We start from the raw sequence: 20,778 nt of genomic DNA, 5'->3' as shown, positions 1-20,778 counted from the left end.
TCTAGGAACTGCAAAAATCCCTCCGGTCGGAAAGCGGCTATTGACTGCTACTGTATAACAACGCAGCTGGCTGCATAAGGAGATGGTCGGGGTGGATGTGTGGGCGTTAAAACAGGATTTTCAAGCCAGGGAGTGGGGTTCGCTTCCCGGGGAAAACAAAAGACTTTCACCCAGGAAATGCGTGTTCCTTGGGAGTGTTTCAATCCAAACCACGGTCTTTTTCCTAAACTTAACTAGTCGTTTTGTTGCCTAAACTTAACTTTCATCGCTGCATAGCGCTCACTTTTTCTTGCCTAAATTTAACCGTAATCTCAGACGAAACCACCACCAGCTTGCGGTGCTCTGTACCCGGCTCTACAGTATAGCGCCCCCTAATTAGTTTTAGCCTTTGGCTGCATTTGGTGAAGGAACTTTATGGAGCTGAACTCACATTACTTGAATAATACACTTGCTGCTGACAATTTAGGTACCTTGTGCATGAAAAAAGTATTAGATCTACCTAAAGACTCAAGTACTTATGATGCCATATATTTTATAGTCCTAGTGAGATACTGGGATGCTCTGGTGGTGTAGGGGTATAAGACGCTAACCAATGTACAATTGCAACATCTTCAGGGCACCTTTGTTGCATCACCCTGTCTCTTTCTCTCACTCTGTCTAGGGCAAAAATGTCAAAGTACTTGAAATGAGATGCAAAGAATTACTCTTTTTCACTGGGGCAGTTCTGTCTTTCTATAGATCCTGAAGATCTTATCAGCCATTTTGATTGACGTTGTCACAGCATCCTTTACAGTGTCCACAAACTGAACTAATTAGAATCTCATGTTGCTTAGAGCAACATTTCGTAATGTATTAGCCCTAAAGGAATTAAGATGTGATCACTTTCTTTAGCATTTGTTCATCCATTTCTACAGTCTATAGCACTGGCTACATTTTCCCTCTACATTTCACAACCCTGAATCATGGCTAATTATACTTTTACATTTGATTTTAACAAGCCAGATGTAGCTTCCAACACCACTAAAACACTGTGGGAGTGTTTGTACTTTATATTGTGAGATGCAGTCTACTTTTATACTCTCAGGAGAACATCTCTCATGTTGATAATGAGATACTTGTCCTTTTAGATTTTCTTCAACAAGACAACTTCTCCTTCTTCCCACAAAGTTTTATCTTTGTTAAGATAGCCTACTTGTTTTAATCATGACACACATTGATGTTAAAGTGTGATGAGCCAGTTCTGTGCTGACATAGGTAATGTATTAGTTGTGGCTGGGGAAGTTAAATTAGATAAAATCATTTTCATAAATATAGGACCGACAAAGACCTCTGCCCAATTAAAAACATTGGGGGTTTTGTGCAAAATAATTTAGGCAACAATAGGCAAAACGAGGCTATTAGCAGGAAGGACATTTGACCTAGAATGAACTTAAGTAAAAAATGATATCAAAATAGGAAAGGTTGCACATAATTGGTTGAGATAAAACAGCATATACGAGTGGTACTGTGTGTGCGTGTGTGCGCGTGCGTGTGTGTGTGTGTGCGCGTGCGCGTAAAAAAGCCTCTGGGTGTTCAAGGTTAATTTAATAGCCTTTATCATATTACTTCCATAGGCTGTTTTGTGAGTTTGTGAACTAAAATAAAATAAATATGTCGGTTAGATGTGTAGGTTTACTCCGCCTACACTACCTCCAGGTCCCCGCGCCTCCACCAACATGTGTCTACACAGTAATGTGCTGCTGCTGCTGCTGCTGCTGTGGTGCGCATTACCAAGGATGCATAAAGGCAGAGGACAGTGCGCGCCCCTGGATGCGAGCAGCTCAAGTCGCAGCAGCCACTCCACTCCATGTTTTGCCCTGCCCTTGTGCGCTCTGCTCGCCGTACAGCGTGTCTCCGTTGCATTTTGCTTTCCTCACACCGACACGAGCACAGGGCTGCTGTGTGTGCGGGAGAAGTTGTTTGCACAGAGAGTACTAGGTAGCAACTGTCTTCTTCAAACGGGTTCGTCCAAGCTGGGAGCAATCGGACTCGTCAGGGTCTTTTTCTTTTTCGAGGTGGAAGAGACGAAGCTTTTGCAATGAGGTGGACGTACCAGTATCTAAAGTGAGGAGTGATTTTCCTTTTTTCCTTTTTGTTTTAATGAACATCTGACACCCTGCTCACTGGAGACATTTTTTAATCAGCTCTTTCGGGATTTTTTTTCCGACGGAGCTCGTATTTCCCTGTGAAACATTATCAAGGATTTCACTGATGTATGCGATGTGGAGACTGCAAGTCGCCTTATGTACTCTGTCGGTGCTGTCCCTGTCATCTGCTAGTGAAAGCAAAGCGCGGAGCTGCAGCGAGACTAGGCAAGCTTATAACGCTAAAGGATTCAGCCTCGTCAATGTGCCTCATCAGGAAATATCAGGTAATTGACAAATCATGAAACAATTGGATGGTGATCGCCACACACAGCCTGAACTATAGTGATCTCCGATCTCCCTCAAACCTTTGAGCATTTAACTCGCCCTGTTACCAACATCCCGTCATCCCTTTTATCAAAATATCCAAAACGAGTCAAAAATCTTTTTTTGCTACATGCCACGTTCCATGGTGGACTTTGGTAAAGCATTTGTCTGAATTGAATCTATGCTTTTTTTTTGAATAATGCTTTTTGCAAGTATTTTGATAAATCAAAGACATGTGATTGCAGTAGAGTGGAACTATATGTGTTTTTGTTGCTGTTTAAAGGCCAGTATGGTTCTCTCTATGTCCATATTGCTTGATAAATCACAGCAAGCTGCATTTCATTCATTATCTTCCAGTGAGTAGACACCAACCACTGGATTTAAAATCCAGACTACAGCTAAAATGATCCACCTGTCATGCTGCTCAATAAGTATCCGTCTATCCATCCCCCTATAGTTAAACGTTTCAGGTGTTTTAGCTTTTACATGTTCTTTGCCAAATTGAAATGGGTAATAGCACATCTTGATTTACACTGTCACAGGTAAAACCCACTTGTTACCTTTCACCTGTTTTAGCATTGGGACCATTACAGAGAAGTGTTCCTCTCCTCATAGAGGTGACTTCACCCACAAGTTATACATTGATAGATAACCCATTTATCACCAGAACTAATAGCCCAAGACTCACATGTGACACTTCTGTATGTAATTTACTTGCGCCCAAATGTGAGATCATTAATAAATAGAGCTGGTGAAATGGAGACAGTGAAATATTGACTTAGAAGGTATGTTTTGAAAGTACAGTAGCTGCATACCTGTTGCTCACATTCAACAGAAGATCATGGAAGCTTGGTGTGTTGTACTTGGTTAAATAGTGAATGATGTTTACCAGTAGGGGGCTGTATGCACTCACCATGAAAAACTCTTTTTGCTGAGGGTTTCTTTTTTTCTTCTTCTTTTCGATATTCCTCAAGGCTACAGCTTAGGTTTTAATTCATGTGCCTTGGTACAGCAGAGATATGGGGTTTTATTATCTCTTGTGTGGTGGTAATCACATTTATGGTCAAAGCAGGAAAGGAGATTAGTCAGTAAACATAGTCAGCTTCATGAGAGGGAAGCGTGGAAGCAGAGAGGCCTGCAGTTAATCCCTCTTTTGCCTCTTACAGACAAAATAGAGATACTGTATTGGTAATTGGCAGTGTCAGGCAGTAATGATCATAGAGCCGCCTTATTTGCTTTAAACAGGGTTTGGGCTGGATGGGAAAATGATAGTTTTGTCACTGATTGAACATGTGTGTGTGTAAGTCTGTGTGTGTGAGGGATCCCTTACATTACTTATAAATCCAAAACAATTTCATCTAGGAATTATAAATCTATGTGGTGCTATTGAGTCGCTAAAAAGCAGAAAAAATAGGACAATTTGTAGAATTGTAGAAAATACAGAACTTGGTATTTACCAGGAAAATCTGCATCAGAAGCTGCAGTAAATATGTAAAAGCAAAAAGGAAAACCTTTTTCCCACACTTATTCTGCTCCGGTAGCAACATATATTCAGCATCAACTCAAGGAGAAATTTTCAGTGGTCTTCTGAAATAAAAAGACCAAACGCTGTATTTAGAATAATTAATGTGCAGAGTATTTTTCTTAAACACGATAAGCTTCTAAAAGTAGTAATGCAGTGCTGCTCTGTTTTTGCTTTAGTTTCATTATTTGTTTCTGATATGACAAAGCACAGGAAGCTAGACAGAGATGGTGGCTTCAGATGTTGCCCCCTGTTCCTTGTTGTCATCAGTGTTGTAAAGTGTTGGTTTGTGATTAAACGCAGCTTTGTGCAGTCGATCCACGTATGTGAACTTGCCCTAAATATGTAAGGAATACAATAGTAATAAGAGTCTGCTGATTCATTCAGACATATCTATTATTGAACCCTGAACATGGTTCATTTTTCAATTTTTTATTAAATGCTTTATGTTTGGATTATTTATTAAATCCCATTAGATTTTTTGAATGTATCCTGAGACAGAATCTTGGACTTCACCTGTGCAGCTGTTTTTATTTAGTTTAACAGTTGTTATAGGAGTTAAAATCATGTAGTTTTCCAGTATTTGACTACAGAGTTTTCGTTGGCCTCCATCTCCCCGGAGCGCTGGATGGGTTCCATTTACCACAACAAGAATGCAGAACGTGTCAGATAATGTTTTATAAATGATTAGGAAATACTTGGACATACTTTTCTTAGATTATGTTGAGTTTTGGGGCTTACGGTAATAAATACATGGCATACATACACATTACAGTGCATTACTTTTCGTAGCTATGCACGAATAGTTCACGAGAACAGCCTGAGAGTTTTCAGTATTTATTCTTTTATGTCATGTACCATTTCTCATTTACTTGGAACTTCAGCAAGTTAAAATAAAAGACAGAGTTCTGTTGGCCACATTATAGATCAAGATGTTTTATGGAGCTGTGATCAAATCCCAATTACAATTCATATACAGCCAGTACACTGTGTGTAATTGGATTTTGTTGTCTCCAAATAACCTTTGCATACAGAAAATAGACGTTAGATATAGGCCTCAGGAGATGGGATAGTAGAAAGCAGTCAATTACCCCTAATAAGCTATGCTAATACAAATGTGTGGCTGCATGTGCAGCGTTAGCGCTCATCCCTCCATCGTTTGCCATGTCATGCTATGCCTCTAGATACTAAACACACAGGTGTAATACTTATGCAGAGGTGGCTACCTCAGGTTGTAAGCTCACATTTGCATAAGCTAATTATTTTTGACAGCCACTGACAAGCTGAGCTACATTATTTAAGAGGTGACAAACACAGATGTGTTTTTTTGCATATGGAAATACAATAGGCTAATAATTGAAGCCACACTTTAACTTTAATTAAATAAAAATTTCATAAGACTTAAATGTGTAGGTTGTTGGTGGCATTCTGAATAGAAGTTTCTTTTTTTTGCATTTTGGTCAGACCCTTTTGAATAAGCACATTTACACAGCTACTATCTAAATTCTGCAGGCCGTCCATTATTGAAATATTACAGCCGTGTTTGAATGGGTCTCTTGGGCTCCAGAGTCATAAAACTTATCCAGAACATAAAGAACCTGGTAAACCATCAGAAACCCCAAATCGATGTTTCAAAGATTACAACAGGAGGCAAGGTCATATTTTTGTGGCTTTTGCTCTTTTTTTTTAATCAAAATCTATAAAGTTCTTGTGGGAAAATATATTTTGCAATGCTTTCTATTCCATGTAGAACTACCCAAAAGATTAGAATATATGTTGTTGTTTTTTCAGGGACGCAGTGGCTGGGCTAATAATAATTTCTCACAATTACAATTGTTACAGCAATTGAAAGCAGAAACATTAGTGTTGCCTCAGATTTACGTATTTACGTAATGCACGCTCAGCTAGGGCTGGGCGATATGGAGTAAATCAAATATCACGATATTTTTGACCAAATACCTTTTATATCGATAACGCAACGATATTGTAGTGTTGACTATTGGTGCTTTCACAAAATATTTACACAATGAGATTTTTGATAAATAATCATCAGTAATGTAGATATAATGACTAAGTGGGTAAAGGCAAATAATAGAACAGTTACAACAGCCTGGTAAGTTCAGAAAATGACATCACTTTACTGTAATGCAGCCGTTAAAACCAGGAAAAGACAACACTTGTGCCATATTACGATATCCAAAATCTAAGACGATATCTAGTCTCATATCACGATATCAATATAATATCGATATATTGCCCAGCTCTACGCTCAGCAGTATAACACTTCTGTCATACTGGTTGCTGTGTTTGGCAAATTGTCGTCATCCATAGTTGTATTCTGGGATTGAGATAACTCTTTAGCACCGATGCAGACATAATGTAATTGCTCAGTTGGCGGACCCGGTTAGAGGTCAACCATACTACCCACTTCATTGATTAAAAAGTGCTACTTTCTCTTTTTGCCTAAGGACTTTTGAGTGCCTCAGTTGGCTTACAGTACGGTAGTGGTGGGAGGTAGAGGCCAGTGAGAAAAATCTTACTGGCATAAGACTTTTTCTTACAGTTAGATGTCTCTCTGAAGAGTGCCAGTATTCTTTGCAAAGAGGAGGTTGGTAGGATAGAGTGGTGGTGCTGAAACACACTACTGAAAAATATCTATAACTGGCTGGTGGACAGCTTCGTTAAACTCCACAAGGTCGAGCTTATGATTCCTCCACTCTCGTGTCCGTGTTGTCAATGAACCATCGCCTGCCTGGTGTTTTACACAGCAGTCAGCCAACAATACAGCTTGTGAAGATCACCCCTGTGTGCCTTTGTCAGAAGTTAGTTATATTGTTGTGCACACAATGCCGCTTGATTGTCAGCCCTTTGTTCATAAACACAACTTCTCCTGAATGCTTCAGTCAGGCCCTGCCAGGGAGCTCTTGCTCCGAGGCTTTGCTGTTAATATCAACATCTACTTACACAGAGCGGTCGGGATTCTCATGGGTGGACATAGCTCTTTGCTTCGGCTTTGAAACAAAATCCCTTGATGTGCTGCAGTTCTTATTAATGCAGTGAGCGACTCTTACTGTATATTTCCTTTCTAAAGAATAACAATTACCTTTGGGGTTCATTGGTAGCAATTTTAAAGAATATTATGTGACGTCTCTTTAACAGAACAGTTATTAACTGTTACAAAATCCAGCATATTTTTCCCTCTTGTGAATTCCTGAAGCTGCAACTCTTTCTGCTTATCACTGTGATATGTGTTGCAGTTGTTTGTACTTAAATGAATGTCAGGACCTGTGTGAACCTTCTGTATGCGGCACATTTAATATTGTCAATATTTGAGCTTTTTTGACAGACATCACTGTAGCTACTGAAATAAACCATCTTACAACACTTAACATCTAAATTTAAGATTCTTATGGCCAGACAAAACAACACAATGTTGTATTCGTATGTTTTTTTTAAAGCAGGTTTAAGCCCATGTAGTTCTGTATTTGATGAATGTTTTAGGGCCTCAGATGTAATTGGTTGAAATTACAAATGATTCAAGGAGATGATACAATATAGTCATAATGAAAGCTGTAAGCACAACTTATTATTGCCGTGTTCCCTCAAGAATCCATTGCAAGAATCAGCAGGTATCCGTCAGGATTTTTTAATGACACAATATAGCACGGAAAATGTGGTGATAGTCTATGGTTAATACTTTGGTGTCACATTTCTGCACATTGTCACAAAGAATGTAATCAATAGTCTGTTGCACAGATCAAATTTTATTTTCCCTTATATGCAAGGCAGGTAGCCTATTTAAAATAAATGTGAAGATAATTTTAGATGTGTTCACAGCCAGATGTATAATTACTAAATAATGGAATGACATAAGACCTTTAGTGAAAGTGTGGGAATACCACTCTAAAAGCCCTTGCCTAGCAAATATCCATATAAAAAATTCTGTAGGGCATTTTTTTCCAAAGCCCATTAAGATGCTGTTGGGTCTGCCAAATTGGAAATAAGTCTCTTGCCAGTCTGTATACATCTTCAGAGAGAACAGTTAATGAGATGTGAGGGAGATTAGGCTGTGTGTGTGTGTGTGTGTGTGTGTGTGTGTGTGTGTGTGTGTGTGTGTGTGTGTGTGTGGCAGTTTAGCCTCACTTTATTTTGCTTTGCACCTCTATTGTGGGAGGAAATGACAAAGGTGTTTTGTTTTTCATTGGGCGAGACAGATTGTGTGCATAGAACATCCAAATGAGTTTCAATGTGAATCATCCAGCTGTGCTTTTCTACCTTTTGTCAGATTTGGCAAATAGAGAATATCTGACAGTTGTCATGACGTGAAGAATGCGTCAACCCTCTGCAGGCATTCAAGCCTAAAATGCATATGGTCTGCAAGCTTCCTGGCAGCCTTTCTCAGCACCATGTATGGTGTTTTCTGAGTAGTGTGAAAAGCCTCCGGCTAGCGTAGGAGACTGCGATAGCACTTTTTTCAGTTTTCAATCAACTGCTGGCCTAAATCAGTAATGGAGGGTGGGATTAAGGATCACTACCCTCTCAAGCCTTGAGAGGAACTAGAAAATAACAGCAAGAAGTCTATGGATGGATGTGATTGTATGCTGAGGGATTAGAAGTGAGAGCACAGAAAATAAGCAATAAATTAACAGTCTTGCTCTGTAAAAGAGAGCATATAGGCATGCAGAGCATCCTTGACTAACCGTGTGTTGAAATCATGACTTGAGCGGTAACTCTGTGAGGGATACAAGGAGGGAGTCAGGTAGGATGTAATCCATCTGAGTTTGAGGGATTAGTGATCCGACTCGCTGTTTGTGTTGAACAGAAGAATCGCTACATGCTGCCTTTTTATACTTGTTTCTACAAAAAGAGAAAAAACATTCAACTTTGCTCGTCTCGTTAATACATTGGTGAAAGAAAAACTGCCGCAGGAGGTAACAGAAGGAAAAGTCACATGTGGTATTCCTCCACTGGGAAAAGTGTTCCCCCTGGGATTTCTCTGTTAGTTGGTGAGGGTGGTCCAGGAATTTTGTAGAGGTTAGTGGAGGTCACTTTGTCACATCTTTGTTGACGTGTGAGAATAGTGGGTGGGTATTAATGATAACAGGGTGGCCTTCCTACTGCTATCTAATGACGCTTACCTACTGGTAGTACCAGCTCTACCCAGCTCGACTCGACTTGGCCGTGGTGCCCCGTCCTCCTTTTTCCATTGCAGATTTAGTACCACCTCATGCGTGAGGCGAGCGTGGCTGGTATTCATTGCGACACCACAGGAAACTGCCATGACCTAACACGACACACACACAGAACGTCAAAGGTGTGTTGTTTTTGATTCTCGGCATGTGGCTGTTGCCACAGCCAAGAGACAAATTTTGTTTCAAAATAAGCTGGAGGCAGCAAAAAAACCCACCGCTGGCTAACTATTTAAAAATGGCGCGTTTGTTCAGGACACCCCCGTCTGTCACTAGCAATGATGATGCAGTGATTAGTGATGATTCTCTCTGACCAATCAGTAGTCTGCAGGTTTTCACGTCACCTTTTGGTATCGCCTCAGCTCGCTTGGAACCACGACGGGGGTGATACTAAAAAAAGTACCTGTTGGCAGGTACTAGGGACTTTTTTCCATAACGGAAAACCAAAAAAGGCGAGTAGAGTCAAAGTGAGTCGAGCAGGTACCATGTAATGGAAAAGCGCCATATGTAGGGGAGACCCTTAGGATTGATCTAAAGCCATATAAAACATACTGTTCACTACACAGACAACGCTAATGACTTCTATTTTCACCCTCTAGCCAAGAGGGTGTGATTTTCCTACCATTATTTATTATGTATGTTAGAGAACCAAGGCGTTCTGTTTATTGCTATGGCCTTTCTTTTTTCCCACAGAGACCTTTTTGCCTCTGGAAGGCAGTCTCTGAATAGAAGTCCCAAGCTTGACACCAATGATAAGGCTCAGAGGGATGAGTGCCACACAGTGCTTTTGGGAATACCCACATGGGTATGTCATATCGAGGTGTCAAGGATGCAAATACATTTTACACTGGGGACCTTTTGTTTTTGTTTTTCAGACACAGACTAGTACACATGACTGAGGTGATTTGCTAAATAAGCCACCCCTCAGAGACTTGGAAGTAAACAAGCATTAAGCACAGATAAACATGCATTCCAAAATTGTCATGGAAACATCAGACGCTGTCAACGGATGCAGACAACGATGATGGCATTGCCGTTACAATTTTGACAATGACACTGTTGTTGTGTTGATGAAACATCAACATGAGACAGTCTCTACCCCTGAAAGGCCTCTGAGGTGGTTTCACTGAGACTACGGGGGGCTTTTGATGTATCAAAATCAATAGTGCAGATGCTCCAACATGCAGACATTTTTTAGTAAAAACAAAGCCACAGCAGTACATCAATGGCTAACTTTAAGGCCAGTGAACATCATTCAGGATTCTAAATATAGTTATAATTTTTTCACTGTGTAGTTGAAGCAGAAAATTGAATATTTGGATACTGAAACACATAACTTTCTTTTTACCAGTAGGAATTGAAAAACAAGGCCAACCGTTATGTAAAGTGATGTGGTGGCTTATTTAGTAAAGAGTAGTAAAGAGCTTTAGTGCGTAACCTTTTTATATTAATGAACGTCCGTTACAACGTTCCGGTAATTTAGACTATCAGCTCCACACAACTCTCTCTGTATTTCTCAGTATGGCTGTGTTCAGAAACTGGTGTCGTCCGGTGTCGTTAGCACGCAGAAAATCGAGTGAACATAATTATCTCTTCTGAAGAGTCCATCACGTTTTTTTTACTCCTCCATGTCCTCCGTGGCTACTAGCAACTGTGTGGAGGACGGGTGGGAGTGATGCGCCATCACGGAAGGCTTGTATCATGTGGATGCACCAATAGTTTTGTTGTCATTACTTAGAATTCCTCAGTGCGCAGAAACTACGCACTATTGCTTTAACACTATATAAACCTTTTTGAGCAAGTACATTAATTATAATCTCAACTGATTCTGGTTCCAGTTCAAAGTTTTCCTTTTTTCTAGAGAAAATCAGTTCATTTTCTCCTCTTCTCTCCAATCTGGGTAGCGCTCTACCTAGAAAGTAAAATCAGCTAAAGGCTGAGTGGAAAGTTCTGTTTTATTCTTTTGACCGCCAGAGACGGTAGAAATCTGGTCACTACAAATCTTCTCTGGTGGTCACCCAGGATTCATAGAACCATAGTTACACATTGTATGTGTGGGGCTCTAGATTTGAATGCAATTTTGAATGCTTAAACTGCTGTTTATGATTGCTTGAGTGTAAATGGGAAATGGGAATGGGATAGTTATTTGCACAGTATATGGCCTAACCAGACTATTTTCATAACTGGAATAAGGATCTTAATTGGAATACAGTGTGCATGTAACATACTCAGTCAGTAGATTGAGACATTTCTGGCTCTAATGCTGTGTGGGTGCATTAGTGCTATATTTTGCCCTGCAATAGTGGAGGTTTAGTGAGGGTTCAGTTCAGGAGATATTCAGTGAAAATGAAGAGCTTTGTGCTCTCAGTAAGCTGTCTGTGTAAAGTTGTGTGTTACTCCGGTTTCTCTCATTTCTAATAAATCAGCTACAGTATAAGTCATATGCACTTGATCACCATTACATTTGCAGCAAGGACAACAGGAAAAACATTTCACCCTAATATTCTGTGGCAGCTCAGTACGATGTTTCCCTAAATTGTGCAATCAGTAAACTATGTACTATACTATATACTAAGTTTAAGAATTTCATGACAGCAGCGTTGCAGTGGGCGTAACAATAGAGTTCCAACTGCATGACTGCATCTCTCAAGTGAATAGATGATAATTGCTCCCCAAGTAACAAGACAATAGAAAACCACAGTGCCGACCTTGCAACACAGATTGGAAGTAAATCGTGTTTTTAAAGAGCAGCAGTTGTTAGCCAGGCAATACATGCAAGGAAAGGATGTTGTCTAGTTATAAATTAGGAAATTTATACTGATTACATGAGTTCATGACCCAGTTTAGTGTGATCTCGTTTGCTGCTTTGAGGTGGAGAGACTAATTAGAGATTGGTATTATCTTTATCTTAATGCAAAAATCTAGAGGGCTGATCTTAACCTCGGGTCACATTTGTGGGCTTTAATTATAACATTAAATAATAGACTTTGCAGTTAAATGTCGTGGGGGATATAATGACACTCCTGCATGTGTCAGAGGTCTGCCCTATTCACCCCATGTTGCTTCATGTCCTTTTTTACTCCGGTTTAGGCCCTGTGTTTCTTTTTACTCAGTGATCTGTGAGAGCCCAACTTATACTGATATTAATGTATTTTGACAATTGATGATTGATTCCTGCAAATATGCTAAAATGCACATTTAACAACTCCATGAGTGAGAAGAAGGCAAAAAGGTTTTGAAATTGAGATATAAAAAGAATTAAAATAGCTTCTTTAGCCACTGCTAAAAAACTGTTTTCTTGAACAATTTGTACACCATTTTATTACAGTCTCTTTTTAATAGTTCTGTATAATTGGATGTATTTTGCATTTTTCTTATCAAATTGGCTTTTAATGAAGCATGTTGGACGTAGCACTTGCAAAGTGCTTCAGAATGACATCGGAATTAATCTGGAACTAAAGAAGAACTGTGGGGGTGAACCAGCAGTTCCTTTAAATTACCTATCCTTATAACTGATGACAGTCTTGCAGGAAAAGACATCTTGGCTCACTTGAATGGGGCCACATAGTGCATCTCCAGGGAGCCTCGCCGTCATGACAAATGTGACAAGCTCATGTAACCTTAATGTCAGGAGAGGACCAGTTTTAAGTCGTTCTAAGAATGTTGATGAGGCTTGAGAAAGAATATCTCCCTCCTTCATAGTTCTAGTGTTATCAATTTAAGGCCTGTTGGAAAGGAGGTGCAAGCATTTTGGAAAGGGTTATTGAAATGGGTGGGCTATTGGGCCTGTGTCCAGTGTTTACATCTTTTGGGCCCTCGGATTTCGTCATGTGTCAAATGAAACATCTGCCATTGTGATGCTTCTTGGCTTGTTCTTTGGCTCCTGGAGGCTTCTAGAATCTGAAAAGAAGCCAGCCTCGTCTCCTGCTACCAGAACCCCGCTGTTTCCTGTCCCCTGTGTAAGCTGCCGGTAAATGAGTGGGCTGGTCATCTCGCACCCTGGGGCTCTACCTCGGGCTCTTCAGACCACCAGCTGTTGTGTTTAGGACTGAGTCATGCACTAGTTAGCATGATGAATCCAGAGCACGAGTGCAAGGCTTTAACCTCACCATATGTCTCCTCCTCTTCTCTCCTAGCCTCAAATATTAAGCAAGTGTGATAAACTGAAATACACTTCATATACAAAAATACACAGTTCATTTTAGAGACATCAATAATTAATCACCTTCGAGAATTTTACATGCAAACTTAGCATGACAGAAATTTTAAATCTTGGTCCCCTCTTTGCTGAGTGATGATTGACAATGTTTTACTGTGCCTTTCTTGCTGTATTACTTGTGTTGATTCTACTTACTAGTAAACAAAACTCCACCAACACAGCTGTATATTGTGAGACGATTTCAGTAGCTTAAAGAAAGCTAAACCATGTACTTGAGTAAATACGTAGTACTGTTGTAAATACGACTTACAACATATGACTGGCAGTTAATCTGGTAATATGTGAAAGCTAAACAAGAAGGGGAAGGTGACAACTTTTGTTGATGTCGGAGTCAGATTGTGAGGCTGTGCCCATACTGGAAGCAGTACGTATCAGTTTAGACCCAGTGCATACAGAACTTGAAATAGCGCCAGTTGAAAAGATTTGTGTTAATTTCTTTGCCAGCACTAGTTGTCATCCTAAACGACAGGTGCAGCTCTGTTGGTTTGAGGTGTTGCTTACTTTGATGACATGTTGGAGCTTTGAGTTCTCCTCATCTACAGTAATGTATGTCCTTAAGAAAAACATTAGATTTTTAAATCATGGTAAAGTGGGTTGACTATTAATTGAATAACGACAGTAGAAGCAGGATCGTGGTCGGCAATTTCAAGTGGAGCCATTATTAGGTTTTATTTAACACAATATTCAGAGATATATGATTTGAATACCTAATTGACCTCATGTTTAAATCAAGCTTTGATTGAGGAAAAGCATGTTTAGTTAGTCAAATAAATACTTCAGGAAGAAGAAACATAATTTTCTGTACAGTTAAATAATAATGAAGAGGAAGATATATGCTTTAGTCAAGCTGGTCCAGTATTTACAAAATATCTATTTTTCTCCCTGAATTTGACAGTTTGATATGACTGTGATGCACATGGCCATGATGACATGATTTACAAACTTTTTAACGTTTATTTTTATTTTGCAAAGACGGTGTGAAGATATTTCATACACAAATGTTATTTCTCATATTTCAAGTCCTTCACACTAGGACAAAACAGATAGGACATGTAAAAACATTTACATGTCCTGATTTACACACAAAAAATTAACCTATGGGTACAAAGAGGATAAACATCAGGTCTAACCAGCCAGGGATTCCTATAATTCAGAAACGCCTTATGAGGCTGAATGTAACACCTCCTCTCATGGGTGTGGTTTGAAAATGTATATGCTATTATGTTCTTATTTTCACATACAGGGTTCACCTCTGACTGTTGTGTAAATTCTGTTGGAAAATTGGGTGTGGGTGCTGATCAGAGTCTTTGAAATTGCCTGACTACAATAACAGAAAACTTGATATTCATTGCTTGGGATGTGATTTAGTCTTGTCTTGAAATATGGCTCAAAGGTACTTTTTTTCAATCAGAATATGTTATTTTGGTTAGCAATATTGCTTGTGTCAACTTTGGGTTTGATTCAAACCCTAAGGTGAATTCTGCAATTATGTCATATTGGAGATATGTTAAGAGTTAAGATATGTTATTGGAGGTAAGTTTGGCTTACCGGCTGTATAGTGTGGGTTTAAAGCCCGGCATCCATGTCAGACAATCTCATCCCCTTCTGCTATCTCCGTAAAAAACGTAAATATCAGTTTTTCTTTTACTTTAAATAAATCTAAATCTCTTATATCTTCGATTTGGCACTAGCACATAGTGCCCGAAAACCAAACAAACACTGACGCTTCACATCAGACAAAGTTTGCCATTCTGGGTAATTACTGTATGTAAGGCATATAGTATTATGTTGATAATACACAGCATTTGTTAGCCTTACATGACTAACACTGAAATCATACAACCGTTTTGCATTTGTCCGATGACGTGAATGCTTTTAATTGGTAAACATTTGAATCTTTCCCATATCTACCGTCCATCCCAGCGGATGGAAACGCAGCAGAAGGCTTGTCTTACTTACAGTATGACTCCCATATGTACAGTAATTCTGCAGACGTTCCTGCAATGTTGATGTCCATGCCACTAGCCTACTGTTATTTATTATTTTGGAAAAATACTATTTTCTACTTATTGTGAGGTGTGGTATCCCCGTGGTATTTAGAATAAGCTTTTCTTTTCCCACATCTGGAAATCATGTTCTGAGGTCCATGGCCATTTGCCTAGAGTTTGAGATATTGCCTTTTCATATTTCCAACTCAATAACAACTTCTCATTTAGTTCAACTGTTTTTTTTAGTACAGAACCTGGCTAGTGCAATCCTGTCATTGTGCAAAATGGATCTTCGGATCATCTTTCGGGAAAAATCAGCAACAGGATGTTTGCAGGACAAAACGATGGATTTTATCCCAAACAAAGCCACTGTATTTTTTACTTTCTATATAAATATGTTTCTTATTATCTACCTGCCATGCTGTCAGTTTACATTGATGGAAGCTAGTGTTGATAATTGTAAACAAAACAGTCTTCACATTGTCTTATACGCGCAAAGTATGTTTATTTGCACCTACTGCTGTCATGTTTCAAGCACACAGGCTGCTCATTAGACTAACAAAAGGACAGAGTTGACATCAGATTGGCAAGCGCACCCTAAAATTATGAGCTTGATTTTATTCAGGGCATTAAGCTTTACTTCCCTACTTCACGCCACACTGTGAACAGTATATTTATCTATCCATTACTGTCCTGCAATGTTCCAACTCTGGAAGTTATTTCAAAGTGAGAACATCTTTTAGCAGCCTCCAAGTGTGGTAACATATGGCTGGGGCGATTGAGGTAATTATCTGTGTCATCTTGTTTGGACATATTCAATTTGGGTCCCAAGCCTCAGTGGAAATAGTTGAAAGTGGGTGATTTGGTTGATGGAGAGGAGATCCAGATGGCAGAGCAGTGGTGAGATCAATCGAGCTTGATGCATTTTTCCAACTTCAACATGCAGACAGATGTGATTTAACACAGTAATTGAGTTTACTTCCAATTCACTGATTTCAGTTGACAAGTAATAACACCTAAGAAACCATGTGAAAACGTACTTGTAAAACCTCTTAATCATTCATTTGTTCATGGGTTATTTCATCATAACAATTGATTATCATTAACCATGTTCCTATGTTTAATAGACTATAGAAGGCATCCTATTTAGGGTTTTTGAAGTACTGATTGTGGTTTAATTCCGAATACAAGAAATGTTCTCTAGAATTCTTCCTACTCATGTCATGAGTGAAGTGATTAATACCAGGGCTGCAACTACAGGATTATTTTTTTTATTATTTTTCTATTTTCCTTTATTTCGTGTTGTTTTTGTCATAAAATGGCAGGAAGAAGTAAATTATAATTTTCCAGAGCCCAGTGTGAAATCTTCAAATGGCTTGTTTAATCTAACCAACAGTCCAAACCCCAAATATATTCACTTCGCAATCATACATGACAAAGAAAAGATGCATAATCACATTTGAGAAGCTGAAACTAGCAAATGTTCAATAAAAACACAGTTCAATCAGCTCACTCTTAAACCGGCTCATACCATCCTGGTAACTGTTTTTTAAAAACTATATTCATGGCAATGCTCCTGTTTTTTCTTATTGAAAGTTTATATTTTTCCCTCAAAAGTGTCCATCTAGACTACATTTAGAATGTTGGCTTTGAACTTGGAAATGGTCTATATCACTTACTATAATGTTACATTTCCCTTTTATTCTCCGTGCAAATGTTTAAAAGAGCATTGTAAGACAAGGAATAGCTTTTATAAAATGCTGAAAATATTAAAATGTGGCTTTTTTCATCTGATTAATAATCAATGAATCTAAGTAATAATCAACAGATTAATCGATTATCAAGATAGCCGTTAGTTGCAGCTCTACTCCAGTCATTTCTAAATGAGCTCTGTTATTGATATGCAGTCATTTTGTTGTGGGGTTATAAATCAGTCATTAATGGTCTGTATTTTTTTAATTTCTTAACATTTGTTTTTTCATAGTAGAATGGATTGTAAGAGGTGATTGATGTATTTCATCATCGAAAGTAAAACGTACCCAGAGAATCATCTGACAGTTGGTAGCCTACTTTTCCTTTGCATTTTAAAAATGAAATGAAATTTAGATGTGCTTAGAGGAAGAAGCTGTCCCAATACTTCCAGAATGCCTTTGATTGCAGGAATCCTTCATTATGCTGATTTTAAAAGTTAACCTTTAAACAGAACATATCATCTAGAGAATTTAAGCTGACAAGAGTACCTGCTCAGTTTGCCTTTTGCTCATAGCTATTTTTTCCCTTTTCATATAACATTACAGAGTATTCATACAGTCTTCCATCTTTCAACAAACTGTAATTCTTTTTGTGCGATTTTGCTCCCTATTGCCCTTTAATCTAGGTCATGTCAGATGAATAAAGGGCTGTTTTAAATGTGCCGCAGCCCAAATAAAAGGACAGTCATGGCCTAAATGTGTGAGGGGCCTATTCTGTACCTGAGTCAATAGATCTCAAAGATAGAGGTGTCAGCCTTTCACAGGGAGCTGAGGCTCAGCCAGCCTTTTAGCTTTTACTGTCCAGTGTGCTAAACCTGGCTAAAGCATTTAGTCCAAAGAAAGAAAGTAACTTTAACTTTGCCCCTCTTCTGCAAAGTCCAGTTTTCTTTAACCTGGAATTTATTGCCATAGACTTTGTCGTAACAATATAGATTAATTCAAGATTAATATTAAGATTTGGAAATGTTATAATACTAATATATAATAAGTGTACATTTATGTCTTATTCATGTGGGTATATCCATGAGATTATGGGAAGTGGTGCAAGGCATTACATTTAACAAAACATATCTAAAGTCATTTACATAAATACAAACTGCCAACTTGAAAATAAGTGATTCACATTAATCTTTACGGGGTGGGTGATATTGATACAATCTTTAATCAAGGCATATGTCATTTTATTTCACAATATTTATATATATTATAATACAAGTTTTCTGCAATTTAGTAGCTCCTAAGCGATAAAATAATCAGACAGGATTGTCTGCTTTTGCTAATTGCGTGAATTAAATACCTGACTAAAAAAAGATTGATTAAAAAATAACCATAGAGAAGTCCTCGCTCATTGATTTGCAACGTTGCCCACAATGGCCCAATGCACCGAGAGATATGTAAGGTATAATTACCATGATTTGTGGTATAAAAGGTATCCCAAAACGGTTTGAGAACTTTGTATCTCATGTATGTCAAATGTGTCTCATACAGTATGTATCATGAAACAAATCATTACATCACCCACCCCTTCATTAAATATGCAAAATCACAAGTAGGATAGTTTGATATCTCCCAACTAGTGCCACAAAATCATCACAATTATCACATTGATTCAGTCGATGATCCCTATGTGGCTCCAGAAAAGTAAGACATATCTGTTTCAATTCTTCAATGTTTTTAAAGCAATAATAATAATAATAATAATAATAATAATAATAATAATAATAATAGTAATAATAATATTTTTTACGTGGGCATTTCCACTGACAAAACTTCAAAGCTGAAGATACAAAATCAGCAGACCAGCAGCAAACAAAGTAAAGAAGTGCCCATTTAAGTATAAAATGTTGTACAATAATTCCTTAGTCACAGATCTTCAAAGAAATAAAAAATACATTTGGATTATTATGTTGAAAGAAGGCCCTTAAATGTCTTTCTGGGTTTGACTGTTGGATAATCCATTGTGTGTGTACACTCAATAGTAGTATACCTGTGGGTATGGAAATCTGCATAGCAAAGCAAGTGATGAATTCTGAACAGAATCAATGCTAAACACTGGGAAACTGAGTTACAAATAAACAGAATTATGGCTATTGCAGGAGACCTGGCTCAAGTAAACTCAATTGAATGAATTGAAATGTCAAGAGTATGGACCTGCTTCGGCAAGCCTCTGCCTTCATTTGAAGGCAATAAGTCTCTGTGGCAGCCGGACTAGAGCAGAGAAGGGGCAATATCCCAGAGGCAGTGCTGAATGAAACTGGAGCTGGAATTTGGTGGTAGATCAATGATAATAAACGTGATTCATTCAATATGTTGCTTCCCTGTTATTGAGCTTGGCTCTGCTTTCGTGTGAAATGCTCACTAACGGGCAGCAGCCTAAAATATCCTGGAACCAGATAAAAACAAATCCTGATTTCAGTCAAAATGTGGGTGACTTGCATAGTACCTACTGTATACGCTACACTTCACTCTTTTTGGCTTTTTATACTAGACTGTTTTCAGGGGGACAAACTTGGAATAAAACTCACCAGCTCAGAGTACAATAGATGCTGCCACACCACAGAAATTAATTTCATTTACCTGATCACTTCACCTTTTTATGAATTGTCAGCATGGGTGAGTAATGCATTTTTCTCTCTTGACTTCATGATCTGTTGGCTTGTTTGGCACAAAGCTCTGGCAAGAATGTCCTCACTTTATAAATGCTGGCAAGAGTGGTCAAGGGATATACCAGATGGCATGCCGCATATGCAGTTTGCCCTTTGGCCAGGTAGACTAATGAATCCTTTTGGGAGTTAATCACACTGTCTGGCATCAGACCCTCCATGGGCATTGAACCCACTTTTTTCCCACAGCTGCCCTGAAATATTCTGGAGCTTTCACATTTCCCTGCAACATATGTTTTGTAGTTATGAGGGACACAATTGAAACAAGTCTCTTTAGCATTTTAATCTCCCAAGTAGAAGATTTTGAAGTAGTCAAACTGTATGTATCTTTTGATGGTGGACCATTACTGCAGTGGCACAGTGGAGCAGAACATATTTAGCGCCGGGGTCGATAAGAGCAAGTTTGTAAGAAGTGTTGTCTGAACACTTTGGAAATCAAAAGGTCACACTTGACTATTTGGCGTGAAAAGCAGGACATCATAGAGAGGGGGGAGATATTGTTTAAATATGGGCTACATCGGCTAACATTTTCAGACAGTCTCTCCTTGAAGGCATTCATAGTGTTTCACTTGGTTGTTAAAAAGTGACAGAAGTAGTTGTGTGAAGAATGAAAAAAGAGATAGAAATGGTTGGAGAAAGCACCCCTCCCACCCAAAATCCGACATCGGAAGAAAATAATTTCTTGCATTGTTATCTGAAGAAATGCATCATTTGATAAAAATCGGGGGGAGAACACACGGTACTGTAAAAGTGGAATTTCCACCATAAAACTTGGTCCTACTTACCTAGTAAGAGATATGCAATCTATATATATATATATATATATATATATATATATATATGATATTATATTAATGAAAGTAAACTTGATTTCATGGAGTGTAAGCTTGTGGCCATTTCTAAAGTCTCAGTTTGTTGTTGCACAAAAAAAGACGTCTAGCCTGGGGGCTCCTGCCCTATTTCAATCATTCCCTGTGGCGATTGTTATTCTGCTGA

At 38.6% G+C, this 20,778-nt stretch overlaps 1 protein-coding gene across 1 annotated transcript in view; it reads left to right on the top strand.

Moving 5' to 3' along the window:
* The first annotated feature begins 2,250 nt into the window (after nucleotides 1-2,250).
* The window catches only part of gpc6a (glypican 6a), a 166,758-nt gene continuing 148,230 nt past the window's right edge, over nucleotides 2,251-20,778 (top strand). The window contains exon 1 of the mRNA XM_078257227.1: nucleotides 2,251-2,410. Within this exon, the coding sequence (XP_078113353.1) occupies nucleotides 2,251-2,410 (160 nt within the window). The remainder of the gene's footprint in view (nucleotides 2,411-20,778) is intronic.

Source organism: Sander vitreus, chromosome 1 (assembly GCF_031162955.1).
Source record: "Sander vitreus isolate 19-12246 chromosome 1, sanVit1, whole genome shotgun sequence".
NCBI classification, from domain to species: Eukaryota; Metazoa; Chordata; class Actinopteri; order Perciformes; family Percidae; genus Sander; species Sander vitreus.
Note: the sequence above shows the minus strand (reverse complement) of the source record. Positions and strands in the feature narration are given on the sequence as shown.